This window comes from Phocoena phocoena, chromosome 4, assembly GCF_963924675.1.
Source record: "Phocoena phocoena chromosome 4, mPhoPho1.1, whole genome shotgun sequence".
NCBI classification, from domain to species: Eukaryota; Metazoa; Chordata; class Mammalia; order Artiodactyla; family Phocoenidae; genus Phocoena; species Phocoena phocoena.
The window spans coordinates 115,384,591-115,399,680 of record NC_089222.1 but is presented as its reverse complement, the minus strand read 5'-3'; the positions used below and the strand labels follow the sequence as shown (position 1 = coordinate 115,399,680).

Below are 15,090 nucleotides of genomic sequence, written 5' to 3'. Positions count from 1 at the left end.
ATGTAATTTTATTTAAAAATTTTCAGTGGAATACCCCCTGTGTATTAGTCAATGCTTCTGGGTTCAAGAAACAGGACATTCCCCAAAGGAAGTAGTTTAAAAATACAGACTTAATGTAACTTAACAAGCTGCCAGTGGGTAAGTAGTTCCAGAGTAGTTGCAGTGAATGAGTTGGCAACAAAATAAATGTAATTAGTTTTGGAATAATCTTGCCCAAATCCTACCCACTCTTTCTAATTAAATTTGTTCAAGAGAAAAATTGTATGGAGTTTCAGAGCTTTGTTCAAAATTATTTTTTTTCACTTCAGGACGTGGACAAACAAAGGAGACTTATCTGTGATGTTAATTATTTTGTAAGAAATCATGCTTTATACAGATTCTGAAAAAGTCCAGTGGAAATAGATATATTTCAGATTTATGTGAATCATCAGACATTTTAGAAAAGATGGAGTTAGTAGCTCCCAGATGGGACAGGCAAGGAATAATAATAATAAAATTAAGTATGTAATATGGACAATCTACTGGTTCTCAAAGTATCTTTCCAGTACCCTGGGTGTCCTCAAGACAATTTCAGAGACATTGTGAAGTCAACACTATTTTCATAATAATAGCAAGATGTCACTTGTCTTTTTCACGGGGTTGTTATCTGCAGTGATATCGCAAAAGTACAGATGGATGAAACTGCTACTCCTTCAGCACAAATCAAGTTACTAGCACCAAAATGTACTAGTAGGGCTTCCCGGGTGGCGCACTGGTTGAGAGTCCGCCTGCCGATGCAGGGGACACGGGCTCATGCCCCAGTCCGAGGAGATCCCACATGCCGTGGAGAGGCTGGGCCCGTGAGCCATGGCCGCTGAGCCTGCGCGTCCGGAGCCTGTGCTCCGCAACGGGAGAGGCCACAACAGGGAGAGGCCCGCGTACAGAAAAAAAAAAAATGTACTAGTAGTCATTGTGCTTTTTACTGTATCCATTGTATTGGTTTCCGAGGGCTACCTTAACAAAGTACCACAGACTAAGTGGCTTAAAAAACAGAAATTTATTTCCTCACAGCTCTGGAGACTAAACAACCAAGAGGCCTTGGCTTGTAGACAGCTAACTTCTTGTGTCTTTACGTGGTCTTTCCTCTGTGTCTCAATATCCTTTTCTTATAAGGACATGAGTCACATTGAATTAGGGCCCATCCTAATGTGCTCATTTTAACTTAATTACTTCTTTAAAAACCCAGTCTCCAATACAGTCACATTCTGAGATACTAAAGGTTAGAAATTCAACATATGAATTTGAGGGGGACAGAATTCAGCCCATCACATTCACCATCACACATAACTTAAAAAGATAAGAATATCTTGATGAAGCAGTAAAAAGTATTAATTTTATTAAAGCTCAACCCCTGAGTAAATGTATTTTTAATATTCTGTGTAATGAATGGATGGGAAATACTCAAAAATACTTCTGCTCCACACCAACGTATGAATGGGAGTCCCAGATAAAACACGTGTGAGATTGAACTAGCCACTTTTTAAAAACAGAACATATTTAATTAAAATAAAGACTAACATACATGTGTTAATATATGATATTTGTTTTTCTCTTTCTGGCATAAATCACTCTGTATGACAGACTCTAGGTCCATCCATGTCTCTACAAATGACCCAATTTCATTCCTTTTTATGGCTGAGTAATATTCCATTGTATATACATATGTGGAATCTAGAAAAATAGTACAGATTAACCTATTTGCAGGGCAGGAGTAGAGACTCAGATGTAGGGAATGGCTGTGTGGACATGGGGGTGGTGGGGAGATGAACTGACAGATTGGAATTGACGTATGTGCACAGCCATGTGTAAAACAGGTAGCTAGTGGGAAAATGCTGTATAGTGCAGGGATCTCAGGTCGGTGCTCTGTGGTGACCTAGATGGATGGGATGGGAGGGTGGGAGAGAGGTCTAAGAGGGAGGGGATATATGTAAGCATATAGCTGATTCACTTTGTTGTACAGCAGAAACTAACACAACATTGTAAACCAACTATACCCCAATTAAAAAAAAAGTTTTAAAATTTAAAATAAATAAATACTAACAGACAAATAATAGCTATTCAGATGTGAGTATTTGACAGATTTAAAACAAAAACAAAGGAAGTAAGCCTGACATCTCAAGCAAAAATACATGAGAGTATTATTAATGACAAAATTTGAGCTCTCAAACAAAAATTAGAATTAGAAAACATACATGTGCCACCACGAACTTGACAACTTTCTAATACTTAAAGGCTTTTCTGGTAAGACTGGTAATAATATTGGCATATATGATTTTTTGATATTATATAACAAAGTAAGCCAACAATTGAAAGATCTGCATAACTCAATGGGTCAATGTCTTCCAATTGGCCAATGCATGGTATTTAAAATCTTGCATAGACAAAAGATCTATTCAAGGTGTCTGATAGGCTAATGGATTTTAATGTAACAGAGTTTTAAAAGTTCACTGATACGGTTTCAAATTTCGCATTGTGACTTAATTTCAGAAAATTCCACTTGTCAAGTTTTATATAGTATAAAAAGAGGAATAGCCATCATTATTTGAAAAGGCTGTTAAAATACTCCTCCTTTTCCAACTACTTATGTGTGTAAGGCAGGATGTAGTTCAACCAAAACGACATATCTCAGTAGATTAAACATAGACGTGTATGTGAAAATCTGTCTTTTTATCAAGCTAAACAAATATATGTTATGTAAATTGTTTACTACTGTTATTTCAAAATATATTAACATATATTTTATTAATTAATTAAATTTCGAATACAGTAAGTCTCTGTAGTTATAACCCACATAAACAAAATTTTTTGAGTTATCTAATCTTTTGAGTGTAAAGCAGCTATTTCCAATAAGACCTTCTGCAGTAATGAAAATGTTCTATATTGGTTGTGTCCAATGAGTTGTGCCCAATATATTCACATGTAGCTATTGAGCTCTTGAATTGTGTTTGTGTGATTGAGAGACTGAAATTTTTAATTTTATTTAGTTTCAATATAAATAGTGGATGTGGCTTGTGACCATCTAATGGATAGTATAGGGAAAAAGCATCCTGAGACCAGCGACAAGGAGAGCCACTGGAATAAACCATTGTGGGAGTTTCTAATTCATTCATTAATTCAATTATATTTGTTGTGTAACTGTGATGGTTAATTTGTCAACTTGACTGCAATAAGGGATGCCCAGATAGCTAGTAAAACACCATTTTTGGGTGTATCTCTGAGGGTGTTTCTGGATGAGGTTAGCATTTGAATCAGTAGACTGAGTAACAAAGATTGTCCTCACCGCTCTGAGTGGATATTGTCAACTACAAATTGGCACTTGTCATTGGCACTTGCCGTCTACCTCTACAGGGATTAAATCATGAGCTGCTGCATCTGCTGACTTTCAACACCCCCCGAAAGGAGTTCAGGATGGAGAGCAGAAATGAGGCATTCTGCGCTCTGGGGAAAACTGGCAGAACATGTCTTCAGATAGTAAGATATTTTCAGGAGCTGATTTTATGAGCCCAATTCTTGTACCTCTTCGTATCTAGAAAAGCACTAAAATCCTTCATGGTGACGTCTGCTTCTTGTGACTAGGAGTAACCATGAGACTAACAGAAATCTTCTGCAAAAAATATGTGCTTGTTTGCATGTACTCCCTCTTCACCAAAATCACATATATTTGACCTTCCCCCCTACCTCTTTGGAGCAGTTTCACAGAGCTATCTTAGATGCTGCCTCCCAGGCCATAGTCCTCCTTTTGCCCCCCAGAAAACGTAACTCACAACTCCCATGTTGTGCATTTATTTTTAAGTCAACAGTATCATCCAATCTACTGAGGGCCTGAATAGAATCAAAAGGGGGAGAATTCGTTTTCTCTGCTTGAGGTGAGGCATAATTTTCTCCTTTCCTTGTTTATTTGTGCTTCTGGTTCTCAGACTTCCAACTTAAACTGGAACTACACCACTGACCTCTAGATTCCCAGGCATTCTGACTCATATTGAATTTTACCACCAGCATTCCTGTTTCTCCAGCTTGCAGATAGCAGATTATGGCACCTCTTGGCTTCCATAACTGGGTGAGCCTATTTCTGTAATAAATCTCTTATACCTCTATCCATATATCTATATCGATATCATCTATTATATATCCTATTGTTTCTTTTTCTCTGGAGAACCCTGACTAATACAGCAATATAAGGTGCCAGGCCCTGACTAAGGTGCTCAAGGCAAAAATAGATCCTGTACTTGCAATTTACATATTGGTAAAATACCAGCTTCAAACCAATGATGCAGGAAAGGCATATGATACTACGGGACTTTCTAATTGGGGAATTTGATGTAATCATGGGTTGTGGTAGAGCTGCCTCAGTTTCCTAGCTGCCTTACAGTTAAACTGGGTTATATGACAAATTCCAGTGAGTAGGAAATGATATTTATCACTTCCGAGCCAATGTAGAGAAGAGCACATGTGCCTGACTTGGAGGATTCTTCTCCTGCCACGGCAGTGGAGGAAGCATGTATTTCTGGGGGCTCAGTTACAAGATTCTGGATTTCCCATAGGCCTGGATTTCTCCATGAGTGGATGGAGTATGTTCCCATGATGGGCATCTGCTGTTAGCAGAGCCTTATACCAGACATTGGTCCTCCTGCGCGTGAGGACCTGTGTGACTGCATATGTTGCGTGACCATGAAGCTGACCTTGTTAAGTAGGAAATAAACCTTTGTTGTATTAAGCCATTGGGGTTGTGGTGTTATTTATTATCACAGCATAACCTGACATATCCCGACTAATAAAGAACTGAAGAAAGGTTAACTAAAGAAGTGACTTTCTAAGCTAATATCCAAAGTATAAATAGGAATTAGCAAAGTGAATAGAAGAATTACTCAAGAAGGAATGACATATGCTAATATCATTTCTCAGGAGAGATCATGACAAACACAGTATAGCGATACCCTATTTGTTGGATATGTCTATTTATCCCTCCAAAATACTCTTTACCATTTAGCTTGCTGCCCCAGGAGCTGACCTGAATAGTTTATAACAATGGAGTCCCTTATCTCTGGCTTGTAGTTTTTTAGTTTTTGGTCAGGGGGAGACCTAACCCAAAAAATAAAAGAAAAAACAACTGAAGGGAGCATAAAGAAATCAAGATAGCCATTCCTCTGGCTCCCTCCTTGTGGGGTTGCCTCAGGCGATGCCTTTCACTACAGGTCATAGTTTCTTTCAAGTCTTTTCCAAAAGGATCTATCTTCCCAGTTTTCATAAGCACTCCTATCTCACAATCCCTTTGGTCCTAAGGATAGTAGCACTTTTAGGGTGTGGTTTCAATCTGTCTTACTCACATATTTGTAAATAGTTCATTTATTGAGCTCTTATTGAACTATCTTGTTTTAAAAGTTGTCATATCGTTCCCATTTGGCTATAGTATAATGATGCTAGTATCAGAGAACACAAGGCTGAGTATGGTTTGAGATGTGGTTAGAGGGCAATGTAGAGGCCAGACAATGCAAGTCCATGTGGTTATTTTAAGAAGTTTTGTCTATCATTTTTTAAGTGAAGCTACTGAAGTACGTGCTGGAGGCATGTTATAAATGTAGGTACACTTGGTAGAAGAAAACTGCTACTACATATTACATTCGAAGCAAAATATAACATAGACTCTGGCTCAGTGAATGTACTCACCCTTGGACTCTACATGGTTAAATCAATTTTTTTTTTACAAAGTCAATCACAAAACTGTTGTCATTACTCTGTAGATATTAATCATAGTACACATGAGTAAGAGAATAATGTAACCATCTGTTGCCTTGTCTATAGGAGAAAAAAAAGTATATAATTAGTCTAAAAGGACAGCCCTAGAGGTAAGAAAGCACAGGATTTTAGGTTTTAATCAGCTCTAAACTGTAGGTAATTAGCCATAATTTCAGAGTAAATCTCAACTGCATTACCAGGTTTATAATTTTCTCACTCCTACAAAGAAATTCACATATTTACTTTATAGCTAGAAAAAGAATTATTAAAGCTACCAGTTGAATGAGGTTTGTACCTCATTGTGGCTAATAATGGTATCTAGTTAGAATTTTCTGAATAGCTATTTAATCATACTATTTATGTCCATTCATATCAATTTACTAAGCCCAAGAAATATTTGTTTCCTTTTCGTCAAGTTTGTGTTTTAGAAAAAGCCACAGTAACAATTACGTAAAAATGTGGAGATGCCTTCGGAACTGAGAAATGGGTAGAATCTGGAAGAGTTTTGAGGTGCAGGCTAGAAAAATCCAAGATTGGGGTGAAGGGGGTGTTGATAGAAATATGAACGTTAAAGGTCATTCCGATGAGATCTCAGAAAGAGAAAAGAACTGGAGAGAAAGCTTCCATCTCCTTAGACAATAAATAAATAATCATGAGTAGAATGTTGGTGGAAATATGGATATTCAAGACCATTCTTGTGAGATCTTAGATGGAAAGGGGGAAGAGGTTATCAGAAACTTGAGGAAAGGCAATCCTTGTTACAAAATGGCAAAGAAATTGGCTGAACTGTGTGCAAGTTCAAATGTTTTGTGGAAAGTAGAGCTTGCAAGCAATGGATTAGATATATAGCTGAGGAGATTTCTAAGCAAAGTGTTGAAGGAGCAGCCTAGTTCATCCTGACTGGTTATAGTAAAATGTGAAAGGGGAGAGATGAATTAAAGAAGAAATTGTTAAGCAACAAGGAGCCAGAACTTGAAGATTTGGAAAATTCTCAGCCTATCCATTATTACCAAAAATGAGAAAGCATGTTCTGAAGAGAACGCTGAGGGTGTATCTGAACAATCATTTGGTAAAGAGGTTAGTATGAGTGCAAAGCATGATTTTAATCAGCCACCTCAGTAGAGGGCAGAACAGAGATGCGACACTGGACCAAAGGAAACAGAGAAAATAGGGCGGAACAAAGGAAGGCTGTGAACATGTGTTAATCTTCAAGAAAAGGGAAGGGGGCTTCCCTGGTGGCGCAGTGGTTGAGAATCTGCCTGCTAATGCAGGGGACACGGGTTCGAGCCCTGGTCTGGGAGGATCCCACATGCCGCGGAGCAACTAGGCCCGTGAGCCACAACTACTGAGCCTGCGCGTCTGGAGCTGTGCTCCGCAACAAGAGAGGCCACGATAGAGAAGCCCGTGCACCGCGATGAAGAGTGGCCCCCACTTGACACAACTAGAGAAAGCCCTCGCACAGAAACGAAGACCCAACACAGCAAAAATAAATAAATTGATTAAAAAAAAGAAAAGGGAAGAATGACCCCCAAAGTCAATTCAGAGATCGTGAGGGCTGCCACTCCCACCATAGACCCAGGGGGAAGGCTGTTTTCTCCTTTCAGTGGACCAGAGGCCACCACAGATAACTGTATGAGGGGGACCCTCACAGATAGCTGCATGAGGTGGGGAGGTTACCCCACAAATCCAAAGAGACGACTGCCCTGCAGAGCCATGGGGTGATGTTGCCACCCCAGTGGGCCTGGAGGGGAGAGCATCAGAGCAAAGAGGACTGGTTTTAGCCTTAAGATCTAAAGGGATTTGCTCTGCTAAATATTGGACTAGATTGAGGCCTGTTGCCCTTTCTTCTTTCCCATTTCTCCCCTTTGGAATGAGAATTTCCCTCTTACCCCGTCCCAATATTATACTTCAGAAGCACATAACTTGGCTAGTTTCACAGGTTCACAGCTGGAGGGAATGTTGCCTCAATGAAACACACCTTGAGTCTCACCCATACCTGATTTTGATGATATTTAGATGAGACATTGGACATTAGACTATCTGCACTGAGTTAAGACTTTGGGGGATGTTGGCGTGTAATGAGTGCATTTTACATTTGAAAAGGACATGAATTTTAAGCTAGAGACTGAATTCTCACCCCAAATTGCCATGGTGAAGTCTTAGCCCCCATGTGACTGTATTTGGAGATAGGACATTTGAGGAGGTAACTGAGGTTAAAAAAGGTCATTTAGGGCTTCCCTGGTGGCGCAGTGGTTGAGAGTCTGCCTGCCGATGAAGGGAACACGGGTTCGTGTCCCGGTCTGGGAAGATCCCACATGCCGCGGAGCGGCTAGGCCCGTGAGCCATGGCCGCTGAGCCTGTGCGTCCGGAGCCTGCGCTCCACAACGGGAGAGGCCACAACAGTGAGAGGCCCGCGTACCACAAAAAAAAAAAAAAAAAAAAAAAGGTCATTTGGGTGGGGGTTTCATCTGTTATGGTTGCTGGCTTTATAATAAGAGGAAGAGCTCTCTTTCCACATGCCACAGAGGAAAGGCCACGTGAGGATGCATCAAGAAGGTGGCTGTCTGCAAGCCAGGAAAAGAGCTCTCCCGAGGGACCAAATCTGCCAGCACCTTTACCAGGGACTTCCAGCCTCCAGAACTGTGAGAAAATAAATTTCTGTCATTTAATTCATACTGGTCTGTGGTATTTTGTTATGGCATCCTGAGCCGGCTGATACAAGTCTCATTTTAAAATTATAGATAATAGAGAAAGAAAAAAATTCCTGTCTCCCCTACCTTAATACACCCTATGTAACTTTGGTCTTAAAAGAAGACTGAATCCGTATCAGTTTGAGTGAGAAGCCTGGATTTGGGGGATAGAGTGAAGCATGCATAGAATAATGTAATGCCCTGGCAATACTCCGCTCTACTATTTTTAAAGCCAGATGGCTAACGGTGCTACCGCAGGTCTCTCATGAAGACTGTTGCTATCATATGAATCGCTTGGCAGTAGCTTTTCTACCCCTTCATCATTTGCCAGGGCAACTCGAGTATTGATTGCTGTCTTTTTGCTTCTATGAGTTCCCTTTGCTGTATTTTATGAGTTTGCTGAGATATGTTTATATGAAGCAATATATGTGTGTATGGGGGGGGGTGTTGCTTGTATACATATGGGAGATTGTTTTTCACATGCACTAATCTGACACATGTTTGTTTATTTGTTTTTTCCCCCCGTACAACTAGTGGGCCACTGACCATCTTTGGACCTTGTAAATTCTCAAATAGGAGCAGAGCTGACCTCCACTGTGCTTTCTAGGGTTACCCAGGGCTTTCAAAGCACATGGCCTGCTAGGACTCTGAGGCAGGCCACAAATCATCTATAGGAAATGATAATTTCCATTTTGTCTGACAAACTATAAGTTCTAGATTTAATGTCAGGCAAGAGATATGTTTTTTTCTTGAAGAAAACCCCCCACTGCTAACAGTGTTATTAGTTCTATTTTCTGCATGCTCCAAGCTCTCATTAAGATCATCCAAAAGAATGAGTAAGCACAGGATTAGAAATCAAAGAAATTTCCTCTAGTTCTGGCTCTGCCACCGTCTAGCTGGACAGGTTTGGACATTGTCATTTAGCATTTTTTTGCCTCATTAACTCATTAAACATTATTCAAGGACCCACTGTATGTCAGATGTTGTGCAGGGATAAAGAAAGAAAAATAAACAAAAACAAACAAACAGATAAAGAAACCTAAAAGCTCCAAGTCCCAGAAGAACTGAAAACCTTGTAGAAAAAAAAAGCATAGGTAACAGCAGGGTGTCAGCTGACATCAGCCTGGGAGCCTGCCTGTGTGTAAAATGTGTGGTCCATGACCGCTGTTCCAGGTAGCCAAAATGTATGTATTCTTTAGAAGTAGTAAAGGAAGAGGAGGAGAGATTTGCGCTGCAGTCACAGGGAAAAAGAGACGAGAGAGGAGGGCCATGGAGGAGAAACTGGGCTGTATTGGCATCTGGCCTCCTGCAGGACCACGGGATTGGATCTGAGCTGCAGCCTAGAGAAACGTGAGACACTAAAGTTGATCCTGCCGTTTTCAGTTGGAAGCATCACGCGATTCTGACACATTGGTCGTTTTGCAGCTTTGGGCTGCCCTGGACTTTTGGACTTTTGGACTCAGAGCAGGACCTCATTCTCCCAGGAGGAGGGAGAATTTGTGGCAGGTAGAACAGGAGCTAAGAAACTCATCAGATCCAACAAATGCCCAGCAGATAGAAAAGGTCAGCCGTAGAGGCCTGAGTCTGGGACAGCTCCACCTAGAGGCAGGTACTCATCCTTTCATACATGTGGCTTCCACAATATTTGAGAAATGGGTGAGTTGTCTTTGCAGGAATTTCCTGTCTCTGCAGGAACATGAATATGAAGGGGACCGAGGTAACAAATGATTATTAATATTATCTCAGAGTCTATGGAAACTGAATGGGAACATACAGGTTATATGCAGAGTTATCACTAACATGTAAAAAATATCTAGTGACTGCAGGTACAGATAGCTATGAGGACACCTAAAGGTGTGGAATTAATAACTCCAGGAGGATTTGAGGGAGAGATCAACAGTAAAGGCTATAGTTAATTATTTTCTTAAAGGTAGAATAACACATTTCACACAAGGAGAGAGGAGACATTCATTTCAAAATGGCCAGTATTAAAAAAAAAAAACATGGACAAATAACAATGGCACCTTGAGGGAGTGCATTAGTTTAGAATGCTCTCCACTGCAAGAAACAGAAAACCTAACAGTATTTTAAACAAAAAAGTTGGCTTTTCTGGCATAACAAGAATGCTCACAATAGGTAGTTGCTGTACATGGTTCAGGGAATCAATTATGCCTTTCCTTCATGGTTGCAAGGCGGCTGCTGAAGCTCCAGCTATCACACACATTCTTTAGTCAAGATGAAGGAAAAAGACAAAATGTCCATACCAGCCATCGTCTTTTACCTGGAAGGATAGAGCTTTGCTAGGACCCTTCCTCCCTTCTCCTATGACTTAAGCTAGATCTCAGCCTGGATGTACCATGTTTGTTCCCTTTCAACCCTTCTCCCCTCTCTTCATGCCTGTCAGCAAGGATGCAATCTGGGAAAGCAAATATTTAGCTGAGAACATTGTCGTATTGAAAATAACAACAACAAAGAATTCGTTAGGAAGAATAAAAGAGGAACAAACAGGGAATAGGGAGAAATGATGTATGACTGGAAACACAGTCTTTGAGATGGAAGGTGGGTGGGGGGCAGGGAGCTTCAAAATGAAACCTAAAAGTAAAGATATGGTCTGATTTTAAAGCCCTCTTTCGGCTATGTTTATAAGGCTTGTTCTTTTGTTCCTTGAAACATGAAATAGATCCCTTGTCAATAATCCCTAATATTTAAGATCTTTATTCGAACGTCAGAAATTTTCTGTTGATCACACGCTTACTGCTTGCCCTACTTTCCCTAAAGCTCAACAAATGTAGAACAATGAACCCTTCCTTCTCCTCTTCCTCTCTCATCACCATCAGTGCTAAGGACTTTAGCCACATAAAGAAGAACTTAATTGAAAGTAGCCTGTTTTTAACAGAATGGCATCTGTGTTGTATCCAGCAGCTTGAAGGAGCAATGGGTTGAGTAAAGGATGCAGAAGCAGGAAATCCTGGTCAGGTCCCGTCACAGATGAGCTGTGATGCTTTGTGCAACTCTCAGTCTCTGGGCTGGTGTCATAGAGAAAAATCTAAAATAATAGACTGAAACAAGTAAAATTCTGGAGTCCCTTCTAGTTCTATGGTTATTTGTTGACTCATTTCCTTCAGTTCCTCCAAGCATGCACATACCATGGCTGTATTTTATAAGGACTGATCTAATGACATTTAATAGGGAAAAAAAATTCTTTATTATGAGATGTATGGATCTCTAACTTAGCTAGATTTGTAATCTTGTGCAGTTAATGATTTTGCTGTAAAGGAACATATTAAACAATACCCCCTTAATTTGGGGGTCCTACATTTTTATGAATTCAGTGCCTCTTATTGCACTGTCAGAAGTTTTGAAGTCTTGTGTTTTCAGATAATTCTCATTTCCTTCAGAGTGCATTTCTGCCTGTGAAGCTTGGAGCTGCAGCCTTCATGTTCCTAGACAGTCACCAACATCTTTAAATGTCTGTCAGGCATGACTGTGCTTATAAGAATGAGGAGGTTTTGCAATTGAGTTCAGGGAAATAATGACCTCTCTGTCATTTACCATCAATAAGCTGTTGAAAATAGTACATGAAGGCGCTCTGTTAGACAAAGATGCCAAGCTAGGCTGTTCAACTAGCACCCTAGCAGCTCTGTTGTTTATTGCTCCTCTTGGATTACTTCCTTTATTTAATTTTGGCAAGTTACCAAAGTTAAAGAAGATATTTGCTGCTGTTGTGGCTCAGATCAGCCCACTTGTCAAACAAGCGGATTGTGAGATGTGGGAGGAAACTTCTCAGTGCCAGAGACCAAAGACAACAATGTTCACTGATGGAGGAAATATTTATTACTGTGAGGTGGAGCATGCTGTTTTTACAGGACGTTTTTCTAACTGGATTGCATCCGCTCTTTTAAAAGACAGACAACTGGAGTATCATTGGAGATAATAGGATCTGGGGCTGGAAAACCTTCATATTTTATTAGGGCTGCATTCATTCCATTTCTTTAAGTAACTGGAGTGTTATTTCATGTTCTAGTGTCTGCATAACTGTGTTGCCTTTGATTCTCAGTTCCATTTAAAATTCCTCGGCATATCAAGGCTAGTGAATGTCAGCGAAGACAACTATCAACATGTAATAACTTCCAAATATGGGAACGTGTAGCTGGAAAACACTTAAATGAGCAGGTCTTTCTATAATAAGTGGGAGCCAGGGGAGGACAAAGTAACTCCAACCACCCTGCATGTATGTCAGATTCCATTTAGGTTTTGACTGTGCATAGACATAGGCATTTATCACAGACGATCAAGGAACTGGAGTAGGTCCCAATGAAGAATAAGGTTACATAGACCAAATGAGAGACCCATAGGGTACATGACAGAAAATATTTATATCAACCAGCTTCAAAAACCTGTAGGAACTGGGGAAAGGATATAGCCCAATTGGAACAGTAAGGAAATTCTCAATAAATACTCAGTTTAGTAACTTGCTTAGAACTCCATCCAGGTTGTCTATTGTTGCATAAATAACCATGACAAACAGTGGTTTGAAGCAACAACTTACTATCACCTTTATTGGTTCTATAAGTTTCCCAAGAGGCTGCAGTCAGATGTTGGCAGGGTCTGGACTCTTTTGAGGGCTCAACTGGAAATGCAAGATATCTTCTTCAATCCCAAATGTATTGTCTGCCTGAGATGGGACAACTTAGGGCCACCTAGGCATCTTTCTCTCCATGCTACCTCCTTGCATGGCTAGATGGGTAGCTACAGAACATGGCACTCTCAGGAAGCTAGCCTTCCCTGGAGCAAGTGTTCCGAGAGACTGAGACAGAAACTATGAGATTTCTTACGATCTAGCATCAGAAATCAGACAGTATTCTTTCTGTCACATATTATTTATTACAAGTGAATCACAAGAGTCAGCCCAGATTCAAGGGAAGGAAACTAAACAAGGGCATGAGTATTAGGATGCTGGGTGCTTTGGGATCCATCTTTAGAGACTACTTACCAGAATCTTATTGGTTCATTAGCTAAGTGAACTGTTATAGCTTACTATTTGCCAAGGAATATACTAAGTTCTCTTAAAGAAATTTCTTGGTAGGACCTTCAAGATGGCAGAGGAGTAAGACGTGGAGATCACCTTCCTCCCCAAAAATACATCTATATGTGGAACAACTCCTACAGAACACCTACTGAATGCTGGCAGAAGACCTCAGACTTCCCAAAAGGGTCTTAGTGCTCTGGCTGGCTGTCAGACCTGAGCCTCTGAGGTGGGAGAGCCAAGTACAGGACACTGGACTACCAGAGACACCACAGCCCCACGTAATATCAATTGGTGAGAGCTGTGCCAGAGATCTCTGTCTCAATGATAAGACCGACCTCCACTCAACGAACAGCAAACTCCAGTGCTGCATGCCCCATACCGAACAACTAGCAAGACAGGAACAGAACCCAACCCATTAGCAGAGAGGCTGCCTAAAATCATAATAAGTTCACAGACACCTCAAAACACACCACCAGACACGGTTCTGCCCACCAGAAAGTTAAGATACAGGCACATCCACCGGAACACAGGTGCCAGTCCCCTCCACCAGGAAGCCTACACAAGACACTGAACCAACCTTACCCACTGGGGGCAGACACCAAAAAAAAAAAAAAAAAAACAGAAACTATGAACCTGCAGTCTGTGAAAAGGAGAACCCAAACACAGTAAGATAAGCAAAATGAGAAGATAGAGAAATACACAGCAGATGAAGGAGCAAGGTAAAAACCCACTAGACCAAACAAATGAAGAGGAAATAGGCAGTCTACCTGAATAAAGATTCAGAGTAATGATAGTAAAGATGATCCAAAACCTTGGAATTAGAATGGAGAAAATACAAGAAACATTTAACAAGGACCTAGTAGAATTAAAGAGGAAACAAACAATGATGAATAACATAATAATTGAAATTAAAAATTCTCTAGGAGGAATCAAGAGCAGAATAACTGAGGCAGAAGAATGGATGAGTGACCTGGAAGATAAAATAGTGGAAATAGCTACCTCAGAGAAGAATCAAGAAAAAAGAATGAAAAGCATTGAAGACAGTCTCAGAGAACTCTAGGACAACATTAAACACACCAATATTCGAATTATAGGGGTCCCAGAAGAAGAAGAGAAAAAGAAAGGGACTGAGAAAATATTTGAAGAGATTATAGTTGAAAACTTCCCTAATATGGGAAAGCAATAGTCAATCAACTCAAGGAAGCTCAGAGAGTCCCATACAGGATAAATCCAAGGAGAAACATGCCAAGACACATATTAATCAAACTATCAAAAATTAAATACAAAGGAAAAATATTAAAAGGAGCAAGGGGAAAGCAACAAAAAACATACAAGGGATCCCCATAAGTTTAGGAGCTGATCTTTCAGCAGAAACTCTGAAAGTCAGAAGGGTGTGGCAGGACATATTTAAAGTGATGAAAGGGAAAAACCTACAACCAAGATTACTGTACCCAGCAAGAATCTCATTCAGATTTGACAGAGAAATTAAAACCTTTACAGAGAAGCAAAAGCTAAAAGAATTCAGCATCAGCAAACCAGCATTATAACAAATGCTAAAGGAACATTTTTAGGCAGGAAACACAAGAGAAGGAAAAGACC

The 15,090-nt window shown here is 40.2% G+C and overlaps 1 protein-coding gene across 1 annotated transcript in view; it reads left to right on the top strand.

Annotated features, from left to right (window-relative positions):
* ROBO2 (roundabout guidance receptor 2) overlaps positions 1–11,946 on the top strand; it is a 537,609-nt gene extending 525,663 nt beyond the window's left edge. Inside the window, exons 29-30 of the mRNA XM_065875890.1 lie at positions 9,846–10,071; positions 11,861–11,946. Of these exons, the coding sequence (XP_065731962.1) occupies positions 9,846–10,071; positions 11,861–11,946 (312 nt within the window). The remainder of the gene's footprint in view (positions 1–9,845; positions 10,072–11,860) is intronic.
* Positions 11,947–15,090: the final 3,144 nt, after the last annotated feature.